At 39.1% G+C, this 22054-nt stretch overlaps 1 protein-coding gene across 7 annotated transcripts in view; it reads left to right on the forward strand.

Moving 5' to 3' along the window:
- LOC131370748 (syntaxin-1A) overlaps positions 1-22054 on the forward strand; it is a 136012-nt gene that overhangs the window by 68792 nt on the left and 45166 nt on the right. For all 7 annotated transcript variants that reach the window (XR_009207462.1, XM_058418201.1, XM_058418205.1 and 4 more), the window contains exons 4-6: positions 4260-4334; positions 10023-10096; positions 11135-11243. Coding sequence is in view for 6 of the 7 variants with exons in the window: in XM_058418201.1 (XP_058274184.1) it covers positions 4260-4334; positions 10023-10096; positions 11135-11243 (258 nt within the window). In the remaining variant the exon portion in view is untranslated. The remainder of the gene's footprint in view (positions 1-4259; positions 4335-10022; positions 10097-11134; positions 11244-22054) is intronic.

The following is a 22054-nucleotide window of genomic DNA, read 5'->3' on the forward strand; positions in this document are numbered from 1 at the left end:
ATTACACACAATTTTAACATTTAGCCATTTAATTGCAAACCAGGCAGTCTTGCATTTTAGCGGTTTGAAGAAAAACTTCTTCAATCAGTCAACTTGGTGGCTTACGGAATGAATTCAGAATTGCATTTTCATTCCTTACAGTCTCTCAATGTGTGTCTTGAGCTATTTCTGTCTCTGTGCATCTCTCTCACTTGTTCTTGTCAGTCCCTTCTCCATCCTCTCTATCAGTCAGCTGAAAGTTGATTAATGGGTTGGCTCCCTTCTGTTTGAACAGCCTCTTTAACTCCATCTCTTATGTAACATGCCCGTGTCATCTACGAGCTTCCAGCTTGACCTCATCCTTCTGTTAGTTTGTCTGTTCCCTTCTCATTCCTCTGTGAAAGAAAAACAGAGCAAACGATAGGGGGGAAAATAAGAGGAGGAAAATCTTCACGTGTTACATAGTCTGATGACTGAGAATCTTAGAATCAGTAGATCACGAAATGAAGTGCAGAGATGGGAAGAATTGGGAAACGAACAAATGAGAATACAACACAGACAGATGGTTAGAGGCATCTCATGTTCCTTCTCAGTATGGTGCCTCATGGGTCTTAAGGTTAATATGTAAATGTGTACACACTCACATATGTGTTTCATTTCTGGAATCTATTCATATGGCAGCAACGTTATTGCCATACATTCATGTGGCAGCTTCATTATAGCTTTTCATATGGCAGCAACATTACTGCCATCTAATCATGTGGCAGCTTCATTATTGCTATATATTCCTATGGCAGCATCATATTTCCATATGTTGTGGCAGCAACGTTGCTGAGATTTAGTCATATAGCAGCAACATTACTGACATTTAATCATATGTCAACTTCATTATTGCTGTATATTTCTATGGCAGTGACATTACTGACATCTAATCATATGGCAGCAACGTTACTGGCATCTAATCATATGGCAGCTTCATTATTGATATATATTTCTATGGCAGCGGCATTACTGACATCTGACCCTATGGCAGCTTCATTATTGTCATCTAATCAAATGGCAGCAATGTTACTGACATCCAATCATATGGCAGCTTGCCATATATTCTTACGGCAGCAACGTAACTGACATCTAATCATGTGTTGGCGACATTACTGACATCTAATTATATTGCAGTGACATTACTGACATCTTATCATATGGCAGCTTCATTATTGCTATATATTTCTATGCCAGCGACACTACTGACATCTGATCATATGGCAGTGACATTACTGACATCTGATCATATGGCAGCTTCATTATTGCCATCTAATCAATTGGCAGCTTCATTATTGCCATTTGTTCCTATGGCAGTGATGTTTCTGATATCTAGTCATGTGGCAGTGACATTACTGACATCTAATCATATGGCAGCAACATTACTGACATGTAATGATATAGCAGCTTCATTATTGCCATTTGCTCCTATGGCAGTGATGTTTCTGATATCTAGTCATGTGGCAGCGACACTACTGACATCTCATCATATGGCAGTGACATTACTGAGATCTAATCATATAGCAGCATCATTATTGCCATATATTCCTATGGCAGCATCATTACTGCCATCAATTCATATGGCAGCGACATTACTGGCATCTCATCATATATTAGCAGCTTTAATGATCATAAGCAGACTCAGGAGCAGTACTGTGCATTCTGACAGCTCCACACAAGTTTGTAATCATAAAACAAATCAAAATAAAATGGCAAACATTACCAAAAAAGAAATTATTACCAATAACCACGAAGTAAAAAACCTCATCAGAAGCCATTAGAAACAAGTCAGAGCACATTCATAACACAAACAAAACTACAATGGATGTGTGAGACATCTGGGATTTCGAAATTCAGATTCAAAATGACTTATTTTTTCTGTCCATGTCTGCAAATTCTTGTTCTTATTATTTACGATGCAATAGCACTTGCTTGTCAACTGTGATGTAAGAATTACACTGTGATGTAAAATAATGCACAACAACAGCTTGAGAAGCTTGAAATTATTTTCCTCTAGCATTAACGTAACTTGAATCAATTATTTGGTTGACAATTTATTAGTCCTCAACCACGTCGTTTCCAGTAAAACCTACAGACAAAGCTGAACCACATACAGTATGTAGCCAGGATGATACCATGAGATGATACCATGATCCCTACAGGAGGAAACAGGAATAAAGTTCTTTTTCCTGAACATAACTGTTGGCAGAATTCGGTTTGTAATTTTAAAATAGAGTTCTAGCCGAAGTTTTAGATACTTAGATAGTTCCTAGGAGCAGTGTGTGGGTGGATATACAACCCCTGAGTACTTACCTGTACTACTAGATTCACTACTGAATAATTAATGAAGAAGAATTGAATACAGAATAGGAACACTATTGTTCTTCCACTTATTGTATTGTGTGTGTGTGTGTGTGTCTGTGTGTGTGTGTGTGTGTGTGTGTGTGTGAGATCAGTCAGTGCCTGTGATAGAGCTGTGTCAGGAGGTACACATGGAAGCCATGACTCAAGGACAGCTTGCCACACCATGAGTTTATGCTACACACATTAAATTGCTCACCATCGTGTGGCTTTTATCCCTCTATGACATTTGTTTCTATTGCTAATACTTGAGATTATTAGCACTATACTGAGTATTGTTCAAAATAATTGTCACTATTTAAAAAAAAGGAAGTCAGCTACCTAACAAGTGGACATCAACAGTATTTACTGCTAACTCTCACCAGCTAGCTAACTAACTAGTCAACTAGTTCGAACATGCTAAAAAATGTTGATCAGTTCGCCTCTACGCTGATGTTTCATTTCTTTGCCGATCATTTCACTTGAGCTAGGTAGCTCAAGCTAATTTAGCACGATTTCTGACAGGATTTTTATGTAATACATTTAAGTGCTAACACTAGCCAGCTAGCTAACATTAACTAACTGTTTTCATAAACATTCATATTTTTAGTGTCAGTTAGCCAAGACCAGAATTTCTGAATGGACTGTATTGCTAATGTTAGCTAACCTTAGCTAGCCTTCTGTAAGGTCTTCTGTAAGGATTTATATAAAAACAAATATTTTTAACAGTAGCCAGCATGAGCTATAGGGAAATAAATTCTATTCATTCAGATGTTTATAATTTCAGGATTTCCGAGAGTATTTTGAAGTAATATTTATTAATGTTTACCTCTAGTTAACGTAAGATAACCTGACAGGATTTCTGCGAGGATTTTTAAGTAATGGTTATACATGTTTATTAATGTTTATTAAATATAACCTGACAGGATTTCTGTGAGGATTTTAAGTACTATTTATTAATGTTTATCTATAGTTAACCTAAGATAACCTGACAGGATTTCTTAGAGTATTTTTAAATAAAATTTATTGATGTTTACCACCAGTTAACCTAAGATAACCTCACAGGATTATTAGTAATCCTAACAGTAATATTTATAAATGTTTATGAAATACAACCTGACAGGATTTCTGTGAGGATTTTTAAGTAATATTTATTAATGCTCATAAATGTTTATTAAATACAACCTGACAGGATTTCTGTGAGGATTTTTAAGTAATATTTATTAATGCTCATAAATGTTTATTAAATACAACCTGACAGGATTTCTGTGAGGATTTTTAAGTAATATTTATTAATGCTCATAAATGCTTATTAAATACAACCTGACAGGATTTCTGTGAGGATTTTTAAGTAATATTTATTAATGCTCATAAATGTTTATTAAATACAACCTGACAGGATTTCTGTGAGGATTTTTAAGTAATATTTATTAATGCTCATAAATGCTTATTAAATACAACCTGACAGGATTTCTGTGAGGATTTTTAAGTAATATTTATTAATGCTCATAAATGTTTATTAAATACAACCTGACAGGATTTCTGTGAGGAATTTCAAGTACTATTTATTAATGTTTACCTCCAGTTAACCTAACATAACCTGACAGGATTTCAGAGAGGATAAGTAATATTTACAAATCTTTAGAACTGTTTATGAAATACAACCTGAGAGGACTTCTGAGAAAATTTAAGTTAAATCCCTAGATGTCAATAATATTCACTTTTAATGCTAACCAGATTGCTATCACACATGAACCTGAGAAATTTCAGAGGGATTTATAAGTTTATTTTTTTAGAAGTACATAATATTCACTGCTAGATGGATAATGGACTGGTTCTAAATTAGAACAGAGCATGTTAATGAATCTAATTCCTCTGCTCTTTTTCTCATTTTTACACAGAAACGAAAGCAGAACTCGAGGAGCTGATGACAGACATCAAGAAGCTGGCTAACAAAGTGCGCTCGAAGTTAAAGAGTGAGTCCTTGCACTTCCCGATCCAAACACAACACTGTGTAATCTGAAAAACAACTCAGTTCAGTTCAGAAAGGTAAATAAACCCTGTGCCTTTCTCCTTCTGACGAATCCGAGCCATCTGAGATGAGAAGGCGTCCCTGCCGGTGCTGATCGAGTCCTCGACTCTTATTGTCACTGTGATAGCTGTGACTAATGAGTGATGAATAGTTAACGTGATGGTGGAGGCCGCTGCGTTCCAATATATCTCAGTCTCTAGCCTCCACATAACAGCTGCAGCCATATGACAGGTTAATGAAGGAGCTGATTGGTGGAGGGAGTGAGACACACAAACGGGCGCTGGGGTGCGATGGATGAGAGATGGCAGGAACCACATGGGGATATTTTCCCTGTTCTGTCTGGTTTAGTTTATTAGGCCAGTGAAGCAGACAGAAATTCGCACACACATGAAGTGCGAAGATCTGTGCAACAATACTACTTCCTGTTGTGTTCTTCTGTTGTTATTCTGAGGAAGTGTGTGTCCCTGTTTGCACAGTTGGTGTCAGTTAGTCTGTCTTAGCAAAGAGGATTTATCTCATCTCTACGAGTTATCTCATTCCAGACTTTTGTTTTTTTGTCCCAAATGTTTTCAGCTTTTTTTTTTTATTTGAAATGAAGTAGGTGTGAAACGGTCTAGAAAATAAACAGCATGAGAACCGTCCGAGCCAAGACGATGGTTCTGTGTAGTTTTAGGGATGGAATGGCAGCTGAAGAACACAATCACTGATCATCATTTTCTTGAAAGTCAGACCAAAAGTGAAGCAAATTCACAGAAAAAGAAATCACCTAGACTGTGACACTAGACCTGCACACCTATGTGTGCTTCTTTTCCAAATTCTGCTTCAAAGACAGAAGCTCAAAATTGTATAAAAAGACTCTTTATACTGTAGAGTTACAATTTCTCCTCAGGCTCAAACCTGTTCCAGTATGACAATGCCTCCCTGCACTCCATAAAGGCATGGTTAAAACTGGAGTGGAAGAACTTGAGTGTCCTTCACAGAGCCCACAACACCTTTGGGATGAACTGGTACACTGACTGCACCCCAGACCTCCTCACCATCATCAACATCAGTGTCTGATCTCACTCCTGCTCTTGTAGCTAAATGAACACAAATCCCCAAGTCATACTACAACATCTAGTGGAAAAAATTCCCAGAAATCTGAAATATGACATGCAAGGGTGGACCGATTCCTATCTAAATGCTCATGGATGTCAAATTAGCCCATACTCTTGCCTTTATAGTGTTGCATTTCAATGAATGTGAGACTGAAAGACAAAGGAAATTATGCAATCATTATAAAATAGAGGTCACACTGTAATGATGGGGCTCTTTTCGGTAAATCAGATCATTTGACTTGACTCACCATCAATTCTGCTCATTTTTTCATCCTTTTTTCCCCCTAACCCTGACAAAGGTAGGGTTAACAACCTGTAATTGTTCTTCTTTGCTGAACTGTACCAGAAATGTTCATACAGTCTTCTCTATCTTCTCTTTATCAAAAAAATTAAAAAATGACCACACTTTACCACGCATTTTATAAAATTTATTTCAATAATTGGTATCAAGGCGCTACAACTGTGGCTTGGTAAAGCAGTAATCACCCCTGCATTGTTATTTTGCCGTCTCCTTCATTAAGATTTATTTCCATTAAGCCCGTCATTCGATCTCCTGCAGTAATACACTCGAACACGAGTCTAACCGTTCATGCAAATAAACACACACTCCAGATGTTGGAGAGAGATTTCCAAGGAAGTGGATTTCGAAGATAAATGAATGAATAAATGAATGAGTAATGGCACAGCCAAACATAGCCTCTCTCAAAAGCCTCTCTCATATCGTGATCTCAATCCTCGAAGAAGAATATTATTTATACTTGTTTTTAAAGTTATTGAGCTTTTGATTACACCAGGTGTCCTGTCAAGTAGGCTTATAACCAGAATAAATAGATAGTCACTACGACAAGTCTGATAGCAGATGATAGCATTTTGTATTATTGTGTTATTAAGAAGCTAACAACAAGCGAAGCTCCTGGCCATACATTATAGACTATTATAAGGTTTGCAGACTCACAGACCGAAAGCTCTTCTATGCATCTGTCAGGACTGGATTTTCTTTTCTTTTCTTTCTTTTTTTTTTTGCTGTCACTTCACTTCTGTGTCAGCTGTCACGAATAGAAATCTTCTCAGTCATGTGTTTGCATAAGATTTGGAGCTTTAGAGAAGCTGCAATTGTTGAATGAAATCCTGGAGGCAGGGTGTACAGTATGACTGAAGAGCCTCCTGAATTCGTTAAAAGACTTTATGCTAGCAAGTAGGGATTAATACACAACAGGGTGTGTGGTTATAGGAAAATAATCAATGACCGGTGTGACCGGACACGAAGCTGAGTTAATGTTACAACCAGGAAGTTGATTATTTTCCTGTCATGGCATGTCAGGTGATTTATGTCTCTTTTAAAGGCAATTTAGCAATGTTAATATATTTTTTTAAATTAAAGATTAGCATGTCATTCTCTTTATCTAACGTATAGTTACCTTTAATATTGTTCGCAAAGCATGCTAGTTTTTTTTTTTATCTAAACACAGCAATTCCTTTCATCGTCTGTGTGTTTCCATTTATTTTTTTTCTCTAATTTGAAGCTACACTATATTGCCAAAAGTATTCGCTCACCCATCCAAATAATCAGAATCAGGTGTTCCAATCACTTCCATGGCCACAGGTGTATAAAATCAAGCACCTAGGCATGCAGACTGTTTTTACAAACATTTGTGAAAGAATGGGTCGCTCTCAGGAGCTCAGTGAATTCCAGCGTGGAACTGTGATAGGATGCCACCTGTGCAACAAATCCAGTCGTGAAATTTCCTCGCTCCTAAATATTCCACAGTCAACTGTCAGCTGTATTATAAGAACATGGAATTGTTTGGGAACGACAGCAACTCAGCCACGAAGTGGTAGGCCACGTAAACTGACGGAGCGGGTTCAGCGGATGCTGAGGCGCATAGTGCGAAGAGATCGCCAACTTTCTGCAGAGTCAATCGCTACAGACCTCCAAACTTCATGTGGCCTTCAGATTAGCTCAAGAACAGTGCGCAGAGAGCTTCATGGAATGGGTTTCCATGGCTGAGCAGCTGCATCCAAGCCATACATCACCAAGTGCAATGCAAAGCGTCGGATGCACTGGTGTAAAGCACGCCGCCACTGGACTCTACAGCAGTGGAGACGCGTTCTCTGGAGTGACGAATCGCGCTTCTCCATCTGGCAATCTGATGGACGAGTCTGGGTTTGGCGGTTGCCAGGAGAACGGTACTTGTCTGACTGCATTGTGCCAAGTGTAAAGTTTGGTGGAGGGGGGATTATGGTGTGGGGTTGTTTTTCAGGAGCTGGGCTTGGCCCCTTAGTTCCAGTGAAAGGAACTCTGAATGCTTCAGCATACCAAGACATTTTGGACAATTCCATGCTCCCAACTTTGTGGGAACAGTTTGGAGCTGGCCCCATCCTCTTCCAACATGACTGTGCACCAGTGCACAAAGCAAGGTCCATAAAGACATGGAGTCTGGTGTGGATGAACTTGACTGGCCTGCACAGAGTCCTGACCTCAACCCGATAGAACACCTTTGGGATGAATTAGAGCGGAGACTGAGAGCCAGACCTTCTCGTCCAACATCAGTGTGTGACCTCACAAATGTGCTTCTGGAAGAATGGTCAAAAATTCCCATAAACACACTCCTAAACCTTGTGGACAGCCTTCCCAGAAGAGTTGAAGCTGTTATAGCTGCAAAGGGTGGACTGATGTCATATTGAACCCTATGGATTAGGAATGGGATGTCACTTAAGTTCATATGTGAGTCAAGGCAGGTGAGCGAATACTTTTGGCAATATAGTGTAATTTAGGAAAAAAATGTAGCTTGTCCTGTTTCAGAGAAAACTGAAAATGTCCTCTTGTGTCCTAAAAAAGTTTACTTTATTTTACTGTTACAAATTCATTGACCCTGGAGACCCCTTCCAAATTAAACGTCTCCTCACAGAGCTTCAACAATTTTTAAAAAATTTTTTTAGTCCATTAATATGGACTCAAAGCCTTATAAGTCATCAACAATCCGACGTCACATGTCGTCCTCTCGAATGATTTGCCCTTGAATAACTACCATAGCTTTCCCAAGGTCCCATCAGTCCTGTGACATTCTGCTCTAGCCGGTTTTCCACATGGTTGTCTCCTGTGAGGAAGGACTTGCCTAAGAGGCCAGGACCTGTGATGCTGGACGTTTCAAGAGCTGACATTTGGGTCATGTATGAGCTTGTAGGACCTGTCAAACACATACAGAGCCACCTCCATTTAAGTACAAGCAACATGACATAGTCACACAGATATACACACGCTGTGACATTTAACCACTACGGTGCTCACTGCAGTAACTGCCATAGAAGCACTCGGCTACTCCTGACCGATGATTGGTTGTATGCTGCCTTGTAAGAACCAGACAAGAAAATGTACACTATGAACAAGACAAGGAAGTAATGAGCAAAAAAATTGGTGATTGGTCATTGCTTCACGGTTCCCATAGCAACAAGCAGTTTTGGTTCTGTCTACACCCGCTGTCCTGCCATTGCTTTGTTGACCTGCTCTGCATTTAATCCAAGATCGTCATAACTCTGACATCAACTGCCTCAGGTGAGGATGTCATTGCTCCGCCTCCACCTGTGGATTTATTCCAAGAGATACTACTCTTGGAATAAACACAGGACACGCAGGGGAACAAACCAATCCCATTATGAAAGGTGGAGACAAGACCAAAACACTAACCAATAGAAAACATACAGAAAGATAACATCAGGTTGTAGAATACACTATTGAGCCCAAAAAATGCTCCTGTTTTTGTTGTGTCCATGTTCAACATTGAATGTCTTTGTCATGTCTCACTCCACAGTGGTGGCTAATATGAAGCTCTTTTGAAAGTAGACACTCAGGGCTTTAAGAATTTGTAGTGTTTCATAAGTATTGCTGTTTTTATCTAGCCCACACTCTTCAAGGTAAACGCTGATATCGAACCCATTTCTGCTCTCATCTAGCTTGTTCATCTAAAAAGCAGCTCAAGTTTGAAGGTGATTATCATCAGCCTCTCAAATTCTGTGTAAGGTTATCCAACAGAGGGAAAAACACACGTCTAAAACACACCGAAATCCAACGTCCTGACTCATTTTATATCAGACTTGCGACTGGTGATAAAATAATTCATTTGTTTATGATTGAAAATGTCTGATTTCCAGTCTGCCAGTGGAATAGAACGACAGTGTACTGGAAATAAAGGGTTAATACTTAGTTGATGTAGTAAAACTCCCAAAGTGTGGATCACTGGGAAAATATGTAGTTTGAGTTTTATAATTGGATATTTTGCTCATTTGGAGGAACCTCAAGGTAACTTGGTCTGGTAACCCAACAAAGATCAAGCACTGAAGTAGATTATAGAGTATAGCATGCCATTCAAGCCACACGATTTTTCATGTAAGCAATGCCACAGTCTTCAAATTGCAGAAAGTGTTTTGAGATTAAATCACTGATCACTCCGGCAACACAGACATCGAGCTAGACGTCAAGCCATTGACTTATCTTATCTTAAACTGTATATTGAGTGTGCTGTGTTTTTTTCTCTCAGGTATCCAGCAGACCATCGAGCAGGAGGAAGGACAGAACAGGTCTTCAGCTGATCTGAGGATACGGAAGACACAAGTGAGTGAGCTGGATTGATGCTAAGTGACAAAAAATATTTTTCTTTTCTTTATTAAAAAAATATTTCATGCACTTATGCAGGTTTAAAAAATTTTAATAGTCATAATAGTAATCATGAGGATGAATCAAAACATTATAAGTGACTAAGGCTGTAACAAAATAAATAAATAAATAAATAAATAAAAACACATCAAAACATTATAAGTGACTAAGGCTGTAACAAAATAAATAAATAAATAAATAAAAACAGATCAAAACATTATAAGTCACTAAGGCTGTAACAAAATAAATAAATAAATAAATAAAAACAGATCAAAACATTATAAGTGAATAAGGCTATAACAAAATAAATAAATAAATAAATAAATAAATAAATAAATAAAAACAGATCAAAACATTATAAGTGACTAAGGCTGTAACTAAATAAATAAATAAATAAATAAATAAAAACAGATCAAAACATTATAAGTGAATAAGGCTGTAACAAAATAAATAAATAATGGAAAAAACAAAACAGTTAAAAAAAAAAGATTAAAAATATAAAAAAATAATTAAGCACAATTTAACAATTTAAAATTTAACAATATGGTTTAAAATGAACAAAAACAATTTAAATAATATATTGGTAAACAAAACAGTGACTATTTTCTGTTCTTAATTACAATTATAGTAATTAAAAATAAAGAATTTGATAAAGTTTTCATTTTTTTTAATCCTTATCTATATGGCTTTAAATGGATCTCTGTCATAGCTGTAATAAATAAAAAAAAAGAAAAAAAAAAGAAAGAAAGGCACTAAATTTAACCAGCTTTATTAAACTATGAAATCGTGACACATTTTAATTCTGCATCAATAAATTTATTACTACATCAATAAATGATCAAGCCCCTTCCTTACTTAGTATGCACTTAGTATGAAGCAGGAAGTGAAGTGGTATGGTAATAAGTTATATTTTCACTTGTATGAATAATGGAGCAGGTAGAGTTTGTCGTTTTGACGCTTTAGCTCTCTTATAATTTCTCCCTTTTCTTTTCCCAGCACTCCACTCTGTCACGTAAATTCGTGGAGGTGATGTCAGAGTACAATGCGACGCAATCGAGTTACAGGGAGCGCTGCAAGGGGCGGATCCAGAGACAGTTGGAGATTAGTGAGTACACAAACACACACACACACACATGTTGGTGTTTTGGAGGAAATGACCACATCCTCACAATAACAGTGAAATGGTTGCTATCAGTATCATGTCTTGTGCTGATCACAGTCCATCACTTTCACACAAACAACAGTGAGTCTGTTCCCTTAGTGGAATTTTCATATTTCTCAATCCTCTCAGCTCGAAAACCTCTCAGCCTGGGTCATATTTAAAAAAATTATTTTGAAATAATAAGGTAAAAACTCATGCAGAATGTGTAATTCGCCTTCCAGTGATTTTCATTGCTTGACTTTTGGTGAATTCCAGTTGTTTCTGTCCCCTAGCTTGAAGGAAAGACACATCTGTGCTCCAGTAATGAACATTATCAATACATCTTCCATTAAGCTATGGACAATATTATAGTTTATGACATGATACTACACATAAAATGTTAGTATTAGCCAAAATTTGATTCATTTTACAAGCTCTAATAGTTGCTTGAGGAAAGCTGTTCTGGTGTGTAAGCTGGTGAGTCTAGCTAGATTATCAAAAGCTAACAATAAGATATATGCAAAGATCAGCATTGTGTGCGATTTTTAACAGGAAATAATTCTCTCTATGATTCGGTTATCCATCTGACAGGATATTACTCATGATCTATTAATTAAATGGAGTGCATCTAATGAGAAAAGTTCGCATCAAACACAATATCTTGAGACGTACGACTGCTTAATTGGGATCTGAACCGAATCTTGTTACTCAAGCACTGTCGATTAGCCCGGTATTGGGATCTGATATCTATCTTCTGTGTCTTACTGCGGACAGAGCTTTCAAATCCCTAAACCGATCACTGTCATGCCCTGGTTCGTTGATCTGATTGCTCAGGTATTAGTCAGTGTTTACAGGATCTATTTAAGCGCTGCAGTGGAAAAATGCTAATCTGCTTCTATACCTGCCTGGCAGGCTCCAGTGTGCCGGCTGCACCAAGCAACCCCAGGCTCTTACTGCCATCCATCTGCTCTTTCATGGACACCAGGGGGGCTGAACATGCTGCGTCTGTGCTGCAATCAATCGAACTCTCAGAGAGCGTGGCTTTGTCAGCTCTTATTTTAAAGACTGTATGTAAGAACTGGTGTTAAGAATTGTACTGTGGGGTAGGGAGTACTATTCATTCTCAGGGTTGCACACACACACACACACACACACACACACAGCGGGTTGAAAAGTTGCCACTGAAGCCTGAAGAGTCACCAGCTGGTCTGGTCATAGGAAATGTTCAACACATTTCAATGGCAGAAAAGACGACAGAGGCAGAGAGAAAATGTATACAGTATACATAAAACATATATAACATATATATTAACACAATATTTCCAATTTTTATATATTTAATATTTTAATTTAATTTTGTTTTTGTTGCTAATTCAACTCCAAATGTATTTATCATTAATACTGTTCCAGAGTTTAGTTCTATAATTTCATTTATTAATTTTTTTTAATACATGAATGTATTATTTTTAGTACCTTGATGAGGCACAGTGGCTTAATGATTAGCATGCATGTTTGCCTTGCATTTCCAGGGTTTAAGTTTTAAGCAGCCTTAAGTATTTGACATACTTAACAGTGAAATTCTTTCTTCACATTGCCCATCTTTGGAGGGTTGGGGTCAGGGCACAGGGGTCAGGGGGGTTGAGGACCTTTCTCAAGGGCCCAATGGTGGCAGCTGGGCAGTGGTGGGGCTTGAATCCAAATCTTCTGATCAATAACCCCAAGCCTTAACCACTTGATCTACCACCATGGGGGTTTGATGGCTCTCTCTTCTCCCTGTACACAGTGTTTCCATGTTCCCCTGTTCTATGGCACATCCTCGAAAGAAGTTCTGTTTTATGGCTTTGGTTAGGACAGTAGATGTTCCCACAGTGGGGGGTAAGTTCATTTACATTTGACGCCCTTATCCAGAGTGACTATCTCATTTTAGACATCTGAGTAATTGGTGTTTAAGGGCTTTTCTCAAGGGCCAGCAGAGGCAGCTTGATAGACCTGGGATTCAAACTCACAACCTTCTGATCAGCAGGGCAAAATCTTCACCACTAAGCTATCACATTCCCCCAGTTCACGTGGAGCATTTGACTCACAAGTCCCAGTGCAAGTTGGCTCCTATAGAATCTCTATTATACAATAACTTTACTATATAAACCTGTGATTTGAATTACATTACTGGATTCAACTTCTGGCTTCCCGTAGCGTTTTCTACGTTGAAACCGAAAAAATGCCTTGTTCAGGTGTAGCTTGAGGTCTGAATACTGATGTGCTGAATTTCTATGAACTGTTCACACTTCCCTCGCCTTATCATTATGCAGCATCTTGATGAGAATATTTTAAAGCATTATACATTTTAATAAGAAACATGCACCAGTGAAATGCTGGTTTGCTGGAACCTGGATCTTCCCTTGGCTCTGAACTGGTGGAAAAGTGAGCACTTATAGCTTTGGGGTTTGTAAATTTCAGATCTTGAGACGCCATCACACTCAGTGACGAAGACGAACCACCGCCGTTTTGTTCTCTGAAGGTCGAACACTTGCGTTGCCAGGCTGTGAAATGCGCCTTGTTATCATAGTAAATGAGAAGGGCCGGATGAAGGGAAAATAATAAAAAAAAACGTGATGACTTTTTTTTTTTTTTTTTTATTCACCCCGAATGATTTCTATGCACAGATCCCTCTGGCATTGGTATGATATTGAAGCCAGTTTGCATTTCTACAGAGAGCAAAATACTCCAGCGAACGCACAGTTTACGAGAACTCCAGGGTTATAACAAAGCAACTCGATTACAGACTGGAGCGCTCATCCCTAGAGCAACTTCATTTCAAATACCTCTGCAATGACGCACAGATTTAATGGATCTTAAAGTAATAGAGTTGCTTTATGCCAAGCCAGGATGGATGCATTTGAATATATAATCAGAGTATTTCAAGGAAGCAGAGAAGCAACTGAATATGAATACGGTATTCAGATTGGACAAATACTGGCTTTTAAACAGATTCAAATAGAACACAATATTCATTTCTATTTATTTATTTGTTTATTTGTTTGTTTATTTTTTTAGAAATTATGCCAAAAATGTTCTCAGGGCATCTGATGAGACTAGAGGTGTGCATTTAGACTGGCCTGCCACTGAACATGACAACAAACAGTGTGATCCTTGATCCTTCCATCCTTCCCTCCTTCTTATCTTTCTTTCTGTTTTCCTTCCTTCCTTCCCTCCTTCTTATCTTTCTTTCTGTTTTTCTTCCTTCCTTCCTTCCTTCCTTCCTTCCTTCCTTCCTACTTTCGTTCATTCGTATGTACGTACGTTCGTCCGTCCCTTCCTTCCTTCCTTCCTTCCTTCCTTCCTTCCTTCCTTCCTTCCTTCCTTCCTTCCTTCTTCCTTTCCTCCCTCCCTCCCTCGTTACTTCCTTCCATCCATTTTCTCTTCCTTCCTTCCTTCCTTCCTTCCTTCCTTCCCTCCCTTGTTCCTTCCTTCCATCCATTTTCCCTTCCTTCCTTCCTTCCTTCCTTCCTTCCTTCCTTCTTCCTTTCCTCCCTCCCTCCCTCATTACTTCCTTCCATCCATTTTCTCTTCCTTCCTTCCTTCCTTCCTTCCTTCCTTCCTTCCTTCCCTCCCTTGTTCCTTCCTTCCATCCATTTTCCCTTCCTTCCTTCCTTCCTTCCTTCCTTCCCTCCCTTGTTCCTTCCTTCCATCCATTTTCCCTTCCTTCTTTCCTTCCTTCCTTCCTTCGTTCCTCCCTCCCTCCCTCCCTTTACTTACTTACAGGAGGGTGTGATAGGTGTGTGAGTTGGGGAAGTGAAGTGGTCTCAAGTTGTTAAGAGTCTGAGTTATTGATTGGAAGGTCAGGGTTTAAGCCCCAGCATCGGCAAGTTGCCACTGTTGGGCAACTGAGGAGAAAAAAAAGCACTCAACCCTCTCATAGCTGCCCCAGTGTTCTGACCCTAACTTCTTCAGATGGGATATGTGAAAAAAAAAAAACAATTCCACTGTGCTGTAATGTGTGTGTGGTGATAATATAGGCTTCTTCTTCTAAAAATAGGAACTCTCAGTTTGGCTTGTGGTTTGCAATTTGTCCGAATTTCTAGTTGAGATTAATTATGAACTTGAGTGATGTACTGAGGTTCGAGGATCTCTGGTTTTTCCATGCGGTAAGGTTCATATGAAAAAATTGAACTTCCAATTTAGCCCACGCCCATGTCTGATTTAAATCCGATTACAGATATGGATATTTGATAGGGATGTTGCATTGCACCCTTAATAAGAAGCCATAGACATGTATATGGTTAAAAAAAACAGGGCTATTGCTGTGTACATCATGATGACCACTATGTTATAAATAGACTCTTGGACACTTGCGCACAGTTTGGCTGATACACGGTGTTTAACAATCCAAGACTGTGTCATGCAGCAAAATGTTGCGAGACAAAGTGTGAAAGATGGTGCAAGTTGAACCTGCTGAAAGCTTATCACTCCATTTTAATGATACAGCTTGAATTAGGGAACCAATCAGGTGCTGGATGACATCTCCATAGCAACATACTGGTGTTCTCACGCTCTCCTTCAGTCAAATGAATGGCAAACTGGGATATGTGTGTGTGGGGTTTTTTTTTTGTTTGTGTGTGTGTGTGTGTGTAGCTGTATATATAAAGGAATATGGAAGATTTTTTTTATCATTTACACGTTGGTCAGTTTACCTTTGGACAACGTTTTCATACATTACCCAGAATGCCTCTCTGCTGCCAGCTGATAGTGGAGCCAGTAAGATTTCACTCTCTTTACCTTAAGAGAGCGATGCAGTAGTGATTTAGTCCATTAGTCTGTCCAGCTCTCTGTTTACACAACCATCATGATTGTTATTTTATCGGTCACTTATTAGCCAAAGTCTCTACTGTAACTTGATGCAACTGGAGCACTATAGAGCACTGGAGTGTGTATTACTACTGCGTTCTGTATTTTTAAGGTTCAGTCCCTGTGTCTGTTGTATGTCTGTGTTCTGTGGGTTTCCTCCAGGTACTCAGGTTTCATCTCCAAGTCCAAAAATGCCTGTTGTAGTCTGATTGGCATCTCAGTAGTGTATGAGCTGGTGTGTGCGAGTCCAGTGATAAGTTGGTACCTCATCGAGGGTGTCCCCTGCCTTGTGGCCCGATTCCCTGGGGATAGACTCCATGCTCCCTGTGACCCTTAGGATAAGTAGTACAGAAACTTCTCTGGAAAACACTCTGGTGAACATGAACAGCCCCATTATAACTGCACTAACAATGTCCCAGACAACCGCTAACGTCTTACAGGAATAATGACCAGATACATTACAAATACTTCAATTCAAACATTTACAGTAAACCTCGGCGTACGAATTTAATTCGCTCTTAAGGTGAAAATTTGTATTGCAATATGAATTCATGTAAATGCAGAAAGAATCATTTCCAGCCACCGAAAAATATGACCAATATTCCCAATATGAACATTACAAAGAACTGACCCAAGCCAAGCATTCCATGTCAAGGGTCCTCACAGGAAGTCGTGCCACCAAGCTTGGGCTAAAAATAGAACTGTCCATCCACGGCACCAATCTGTCAACAAAAAAATGCCCGAAAAATCACCTAGCTTTTGAACGCATGCTGAAGGCAATATTGGTATCGTGGGCCGACTCTTTCGACGGCTCCTGGACGTGCACGCAAGTTTGGTTCAATTCATTCTTATGCTGAAAATGCTTTGTATGCCCAAGCAAATTTCAATTCTTAAGGAGGGCATTGGTATGCCGAGGTTCCATTGTATTGTGTTTCAAGGTGCCGCTTTTGTCATTATCGCCTCAACCAAGATCATGCAAATGCACACGATTCATTTCCTGTTTAAAATCTGACCCTGAGCTGCTTTGTGTCTCGTAGTTAGCATTTATCTCATGTGCACGCAAGCATGCCAGAGCGTTCACAAGCAGCGTAACGTGTCTGTATGTACACGTGCATCCTCCAGCGTGGGCAGCCGGCCTTCCCTGAGCCGCTTAACAGCTTTTTCTCCAGCACTAATTGCTGCTCATTTACTCGTCTCCACAGTCGTGAGGACTCTCCACCTCTGCATACTCTGCATCTCCACCAACCTCCCTCCCTCCTTCTCCCATTCTCCTCCCTCCATCCTATCCCACACATATCCTTCCATCCTAATTATGGAGCATCCCACATGCACTGCTTTAATGGCAGTGTTTAGCCTTTATCGACCCCCTCCACACACACACACTCCCTCTTCCCCCTCCTTCTCAACCCCAACACACTTAAACTATCACGCTTTCATCATCACAGCATTCACTTATTACACAACGCACCTTTATTCGAACGCTTTTACACGTCCTGTTTACCACACTCGCACACGTCGTTATCCAGGGCATTGTGTGTAATTGCTCAGCGAATGCTAAAGGATGGACTCTCAGTCAGATTTTGCCTGCTGTGAGTGACTTAAGATCATAACAAATCAGTAGGTGGTCTAAATGGAGCTGCACTTTGTCTAATAGAACCTTGGACATTCGCTGATTTGCTTCTTTACTTACTCATAAGTAGCTTTCTCATAAGTATTAACTAGCCTGTTTGCACTATTTATAGCCTGTTAGCTCTATTCTCTTTCAGCATCCTGTTACCTAAGTAGATTTTTTTTTAGTTAGTAAATAGCAAGGTGACACTAATTTTGTGGACTCTAATCATGAGGAAAACAACTAATTTTCTTCTAATCATGAGGAAAACATTTCTGATTTAAGATTTATTTCAGCGAATCCGCTTATGTAGCCTAGCCACACAGAGACGATTAGCGAGACGAGTTAAAAGTGGTTCCGAATTTTTGTCGCCATTTCCTTCAGTCATGAAGCTAATCGTTTTCTTTATTGATTTCTTTAACTTCTGGCAAAGATACTTTTGAGTCATTGCTGTCAGATGATATGAAAAGTCATGTGGTTGCTTTAAAGTGTCAGGTAAAGGCCCGGGGCTTGAGGAAGTAAGCAGGTCTTGCTTGGACCAGACTCTAGAGAAAAAGCTTGACTGTTTCAAGGGTTGGTTGGTTGGTTTAGCTAAAATGCTTTAAAAAAATTAATGTATCATTTGGGGATCTTTTGGTCTACACTTTTGGTACATTAACGACGAGACTTAAAGGTATAAAAAGACAGTTTAAATAAGAAGTGATTGAAAGTCATGCTATAGAAAGTCAAGTATAATGAATGAAAAGGAAGGAGACCATGCCTATATATGGTCATCACTCGATTTGCAGAGGCTTGTGAGAACGAGAAAGGCAATCTATCCTGGGTACGACCTTGCTGCCCCCCCCCCCATACCGGACTCTGGTTATTGTATGCAGCGTGTAATCTAATCAGAACAGCTTGTCTGAAATGGACACATAGATCACCGTGCAGTCGTCACTCACCGAACGAGATAAGTGCCCTAATTACTGACGGTCAAGGGCACAGTACACAGCACAGCACCTCTGGCCTGCAGGAGTTGCCATAGCAAGGCGTCCTTTTTCCAGAATAATGCAACAGTTGGAAAGCAAAGCTACTGTGTCGGTCTTATATAATGCAAACATCCTTGGAAAAGAAGGGTGCCATTATTTATGCATATGAACCTGTGAAGGGTGATGAAGTCCTGAGATCTTGTGTGTCTGAAAAGGTCAAATTGTTTTATGCTGAATTTTTTCCCTTTGGCTTATCCATTTGTTTTTCCTGCAGATGTCCATCATAGTGTTTGCACACACACACACACACACACACACACACACACACACACACACTGAGTCATCGAGAGCAGAGCAGCTGAGCCTGCAGGGAGGCTGTGTTCAAATGTCATAGTTGAGCTGCATCAGTATTCAGGCCATGAACACAGTCATCATCCCCTGACCTCCAAACACCATCAGTCGCCATCACCATATCCCCTCGTTCCATATCTCATCCTTCTCTCTCTCTCTCTCCCTCTCTCTCTCTCTCTCTCTCTCTCTCTTTCACACACACACACACACACAGACACATTCCGCACCTTCCTACATCACAGGCCATATTTTAATCCTATCTCCTGAACCCCAGCCTTCTTCCTATTTCTTCCTCCTCCAGGACTTACCTACTGTGTATAAATATACAGGGTTAAGATGACTCTTTAATAGGAACACCTGGGCACAATCTTGACATTTTTTCAGGCAAAAGCATGAGTTATTATTCATATCAAACCTCAGGATTGTGAAAAAAAAATGAAATATGAGCTCGCCGACCTTGACGTCGGTGCTAAACCGGGTGGTGTGAGGATTTCTGAATTCACACACACGGCCATTTCCAGAGTTTACAAAGCATGTTGTGGAAAATGCATGTCTCAGACTAACAGGAGCTCAAACAACCACTCTTTACAGACGTGCTGAGCAGAAAAGCATCACAATCTTTCACACAGATGGATTGTAAGAGCAACAGGTTTAATTCCACTCGAGAAATAACAGGAACATTGAGCTCAAGCTCAAAAAAAATGACAGCTGATGTCTAGATTTTAGATTCTGGGATTTATTTGTTTCCATTTTTTGCGCCGCTGCTTAACGATCGGCTGATTGGATAATTGCGTGGTTTCAGTGTTCATATTCTGTATCTGTACAAATTAACACCATTAATCTGAGTACAACACAAGCTGCTTTTAGTATCTATGCCTATGAATAGTGCTCATAGGGCTACATGACACCTACATAAGCCGTTACTGACCTACAATAACGTTCCATATTCCAATAGGCATCAAGTTGACATAACCATAAAGTCAAGAAAGTTTTTTTTTTTCCTTTCTTGACATAAGATTGTTATAATGTCATAACAGCCGACATTGGAGGTCAGGAGGAATGGTGATGCATCACATCAGACATAATCACAAAACCTCTTTTTATTCGGATCAGAAATTTCTAAGTGCAGAAATATGGAGATGACATCAAGATTAATGACTAGTGACAGCCTACGTTACTCAGTTATGACAGTTTTATGACTATTGTTGTCAAATCAATTTCTTATTCAGCATATTTTCACACTGATGGTTCACCCAAGTGCCGCTCTCAAGAGACAACACAGAGCGTCTTCTGGTAATGCATGGCTTGTGCTGGGTTTTAAGTCACGTCACCTTATGACTCTTCTATGTCTGTTATAGAGCTGTGCTGTAGAGTCATTAGTTTAATATGAGTTATGAAGGGCTTATGAAGGTGTTATGAATATGACCAAACAAAAAAAGATGAATTTTAAATGTAAATGATGATGATATACAGAATTGCTACCAGTAGCAGTGGATTCAGATCACAATGTCACTGACAAGCACACACACACACAAACACACACACATACACACACACAAACACACACACATACGCACACACACAGTGAGAAGTGTTTGCATTCCTCCAGAAATCAACCCAACGTTAATTCCGAGCTGTTTGTCAAGCAGAATCTCTTCCATTTCTGACACCGCAAGCTAACAGCCTTCCTCATGCCCTCCAGGGCGCTAAAAATGAACCTCGAAACACCTTGAAATTTAGTGATAATTAAAGCAAAAAAAACCCCAAAAAACTACAGAAAACCCAGACAGATTCTCTCTGGGAAAGCTTTTTTCTTCTTTTATTTTTTTGGAGCTATGTTTGGAGAAAGCTGGTCCTCTTCCAGGAGCAACAATCTGTGATAGAACGCTGATTAAAGTAGCGTTTGAAAGACTGGATTTAGCGTTATATAACAGCTTGGCGGGGGTTTTTTAAAACCGTCTCAGATCCATTACACAACCCCGCTATGATTTTCTTTTAAATACTACAACATTATAGTCGACATTTTGGACTCCTTATTAATTATGATTTCTAATTTCTGACTTTTATCACCAGTTAAAAATTTCTTAGCTAGCCCACTGTGCTGTCTTCAGACCTAGTTTGCTAGGTACTGTATGTAAATCTGTTCATTCAGACTAAATGATTATTATCCTCTTTTAAATCATTTTCTCATGCTACGAAACGGAGAAGTGCAAAACACGATAAGAAATCCAAAAACACAAGGACAATTCAGACAAAGCAGAAAAGATGGGTATAGTTTGCCAATGGAATTCTTACCGCTGATTGGACGAGACATCGGTCACTCAGGATATACAGGAAGTCCAGCAGGCTGCAGCAGTAGAAAGTGGATTGGTGTGTGTATGAACACAGCTCTGCTCTTATAACGCTCCTTACATCCTTTAATCTGGAATAGTTTGGTCTTCGAAACATACCTGTGTTCTTCAGGTGTATTTTTAGAGATCGCAAACTAATCTTTACGCCATGATACGCTATCAGTATATCCAAAATCACGCCATGTGAACGTCCTTTCTCGAAGTAGCGCTGAATGAATTCCATTTTCTTATAAATATAAGTTTATATGTTTGTTATTTTCTTAGATTTAAAGTTGCACTATCGATATAAAGAATGTTTTAAAGCGAAGGCAGAACTCCACACATGTACAAGAAATAAAGTTAGATACACAGTTGCCTACTTTTTGTATATCTTGAGTGACAGATGTCTCGTCCAATCAGAGGTAAGGATTCCATTCGCAAAACTACACCGAACTTTTCCGGTATTTCTGAATTGTCCTTGTGTTTTTTTAGATGTTGTTTTGTTTCCGGATTTGTTGTTGTGTTTTGCACTTCTCAGCCACTTTAGTTCTGTCCTCAAACTGTATATGAATTCTATTCAAATCTGCATTTATTTTATTTATTTGATATGTTTAGGAGAATTTTGCACTGGACCTTTTTTTTAAATTTTTTTTTATTTTACACATCCCTGTG

This window comes from Hemibagrus wyckioides, linkage group LG20 (genome assembly GCF_019097595.1).
Source record: "Hemibagrus wyckioides isolate EC202008001 linkage group LG20, SWU_Hwy_1.0, whole genome shotgun sequence".
Classification (NCBI taxonomy): Eukaryota; Metazoa; Chordata; class Actinopteri; order Siluriformes; family Bagridae; genus Hemibagrus; species Hemibagrus wyckioides.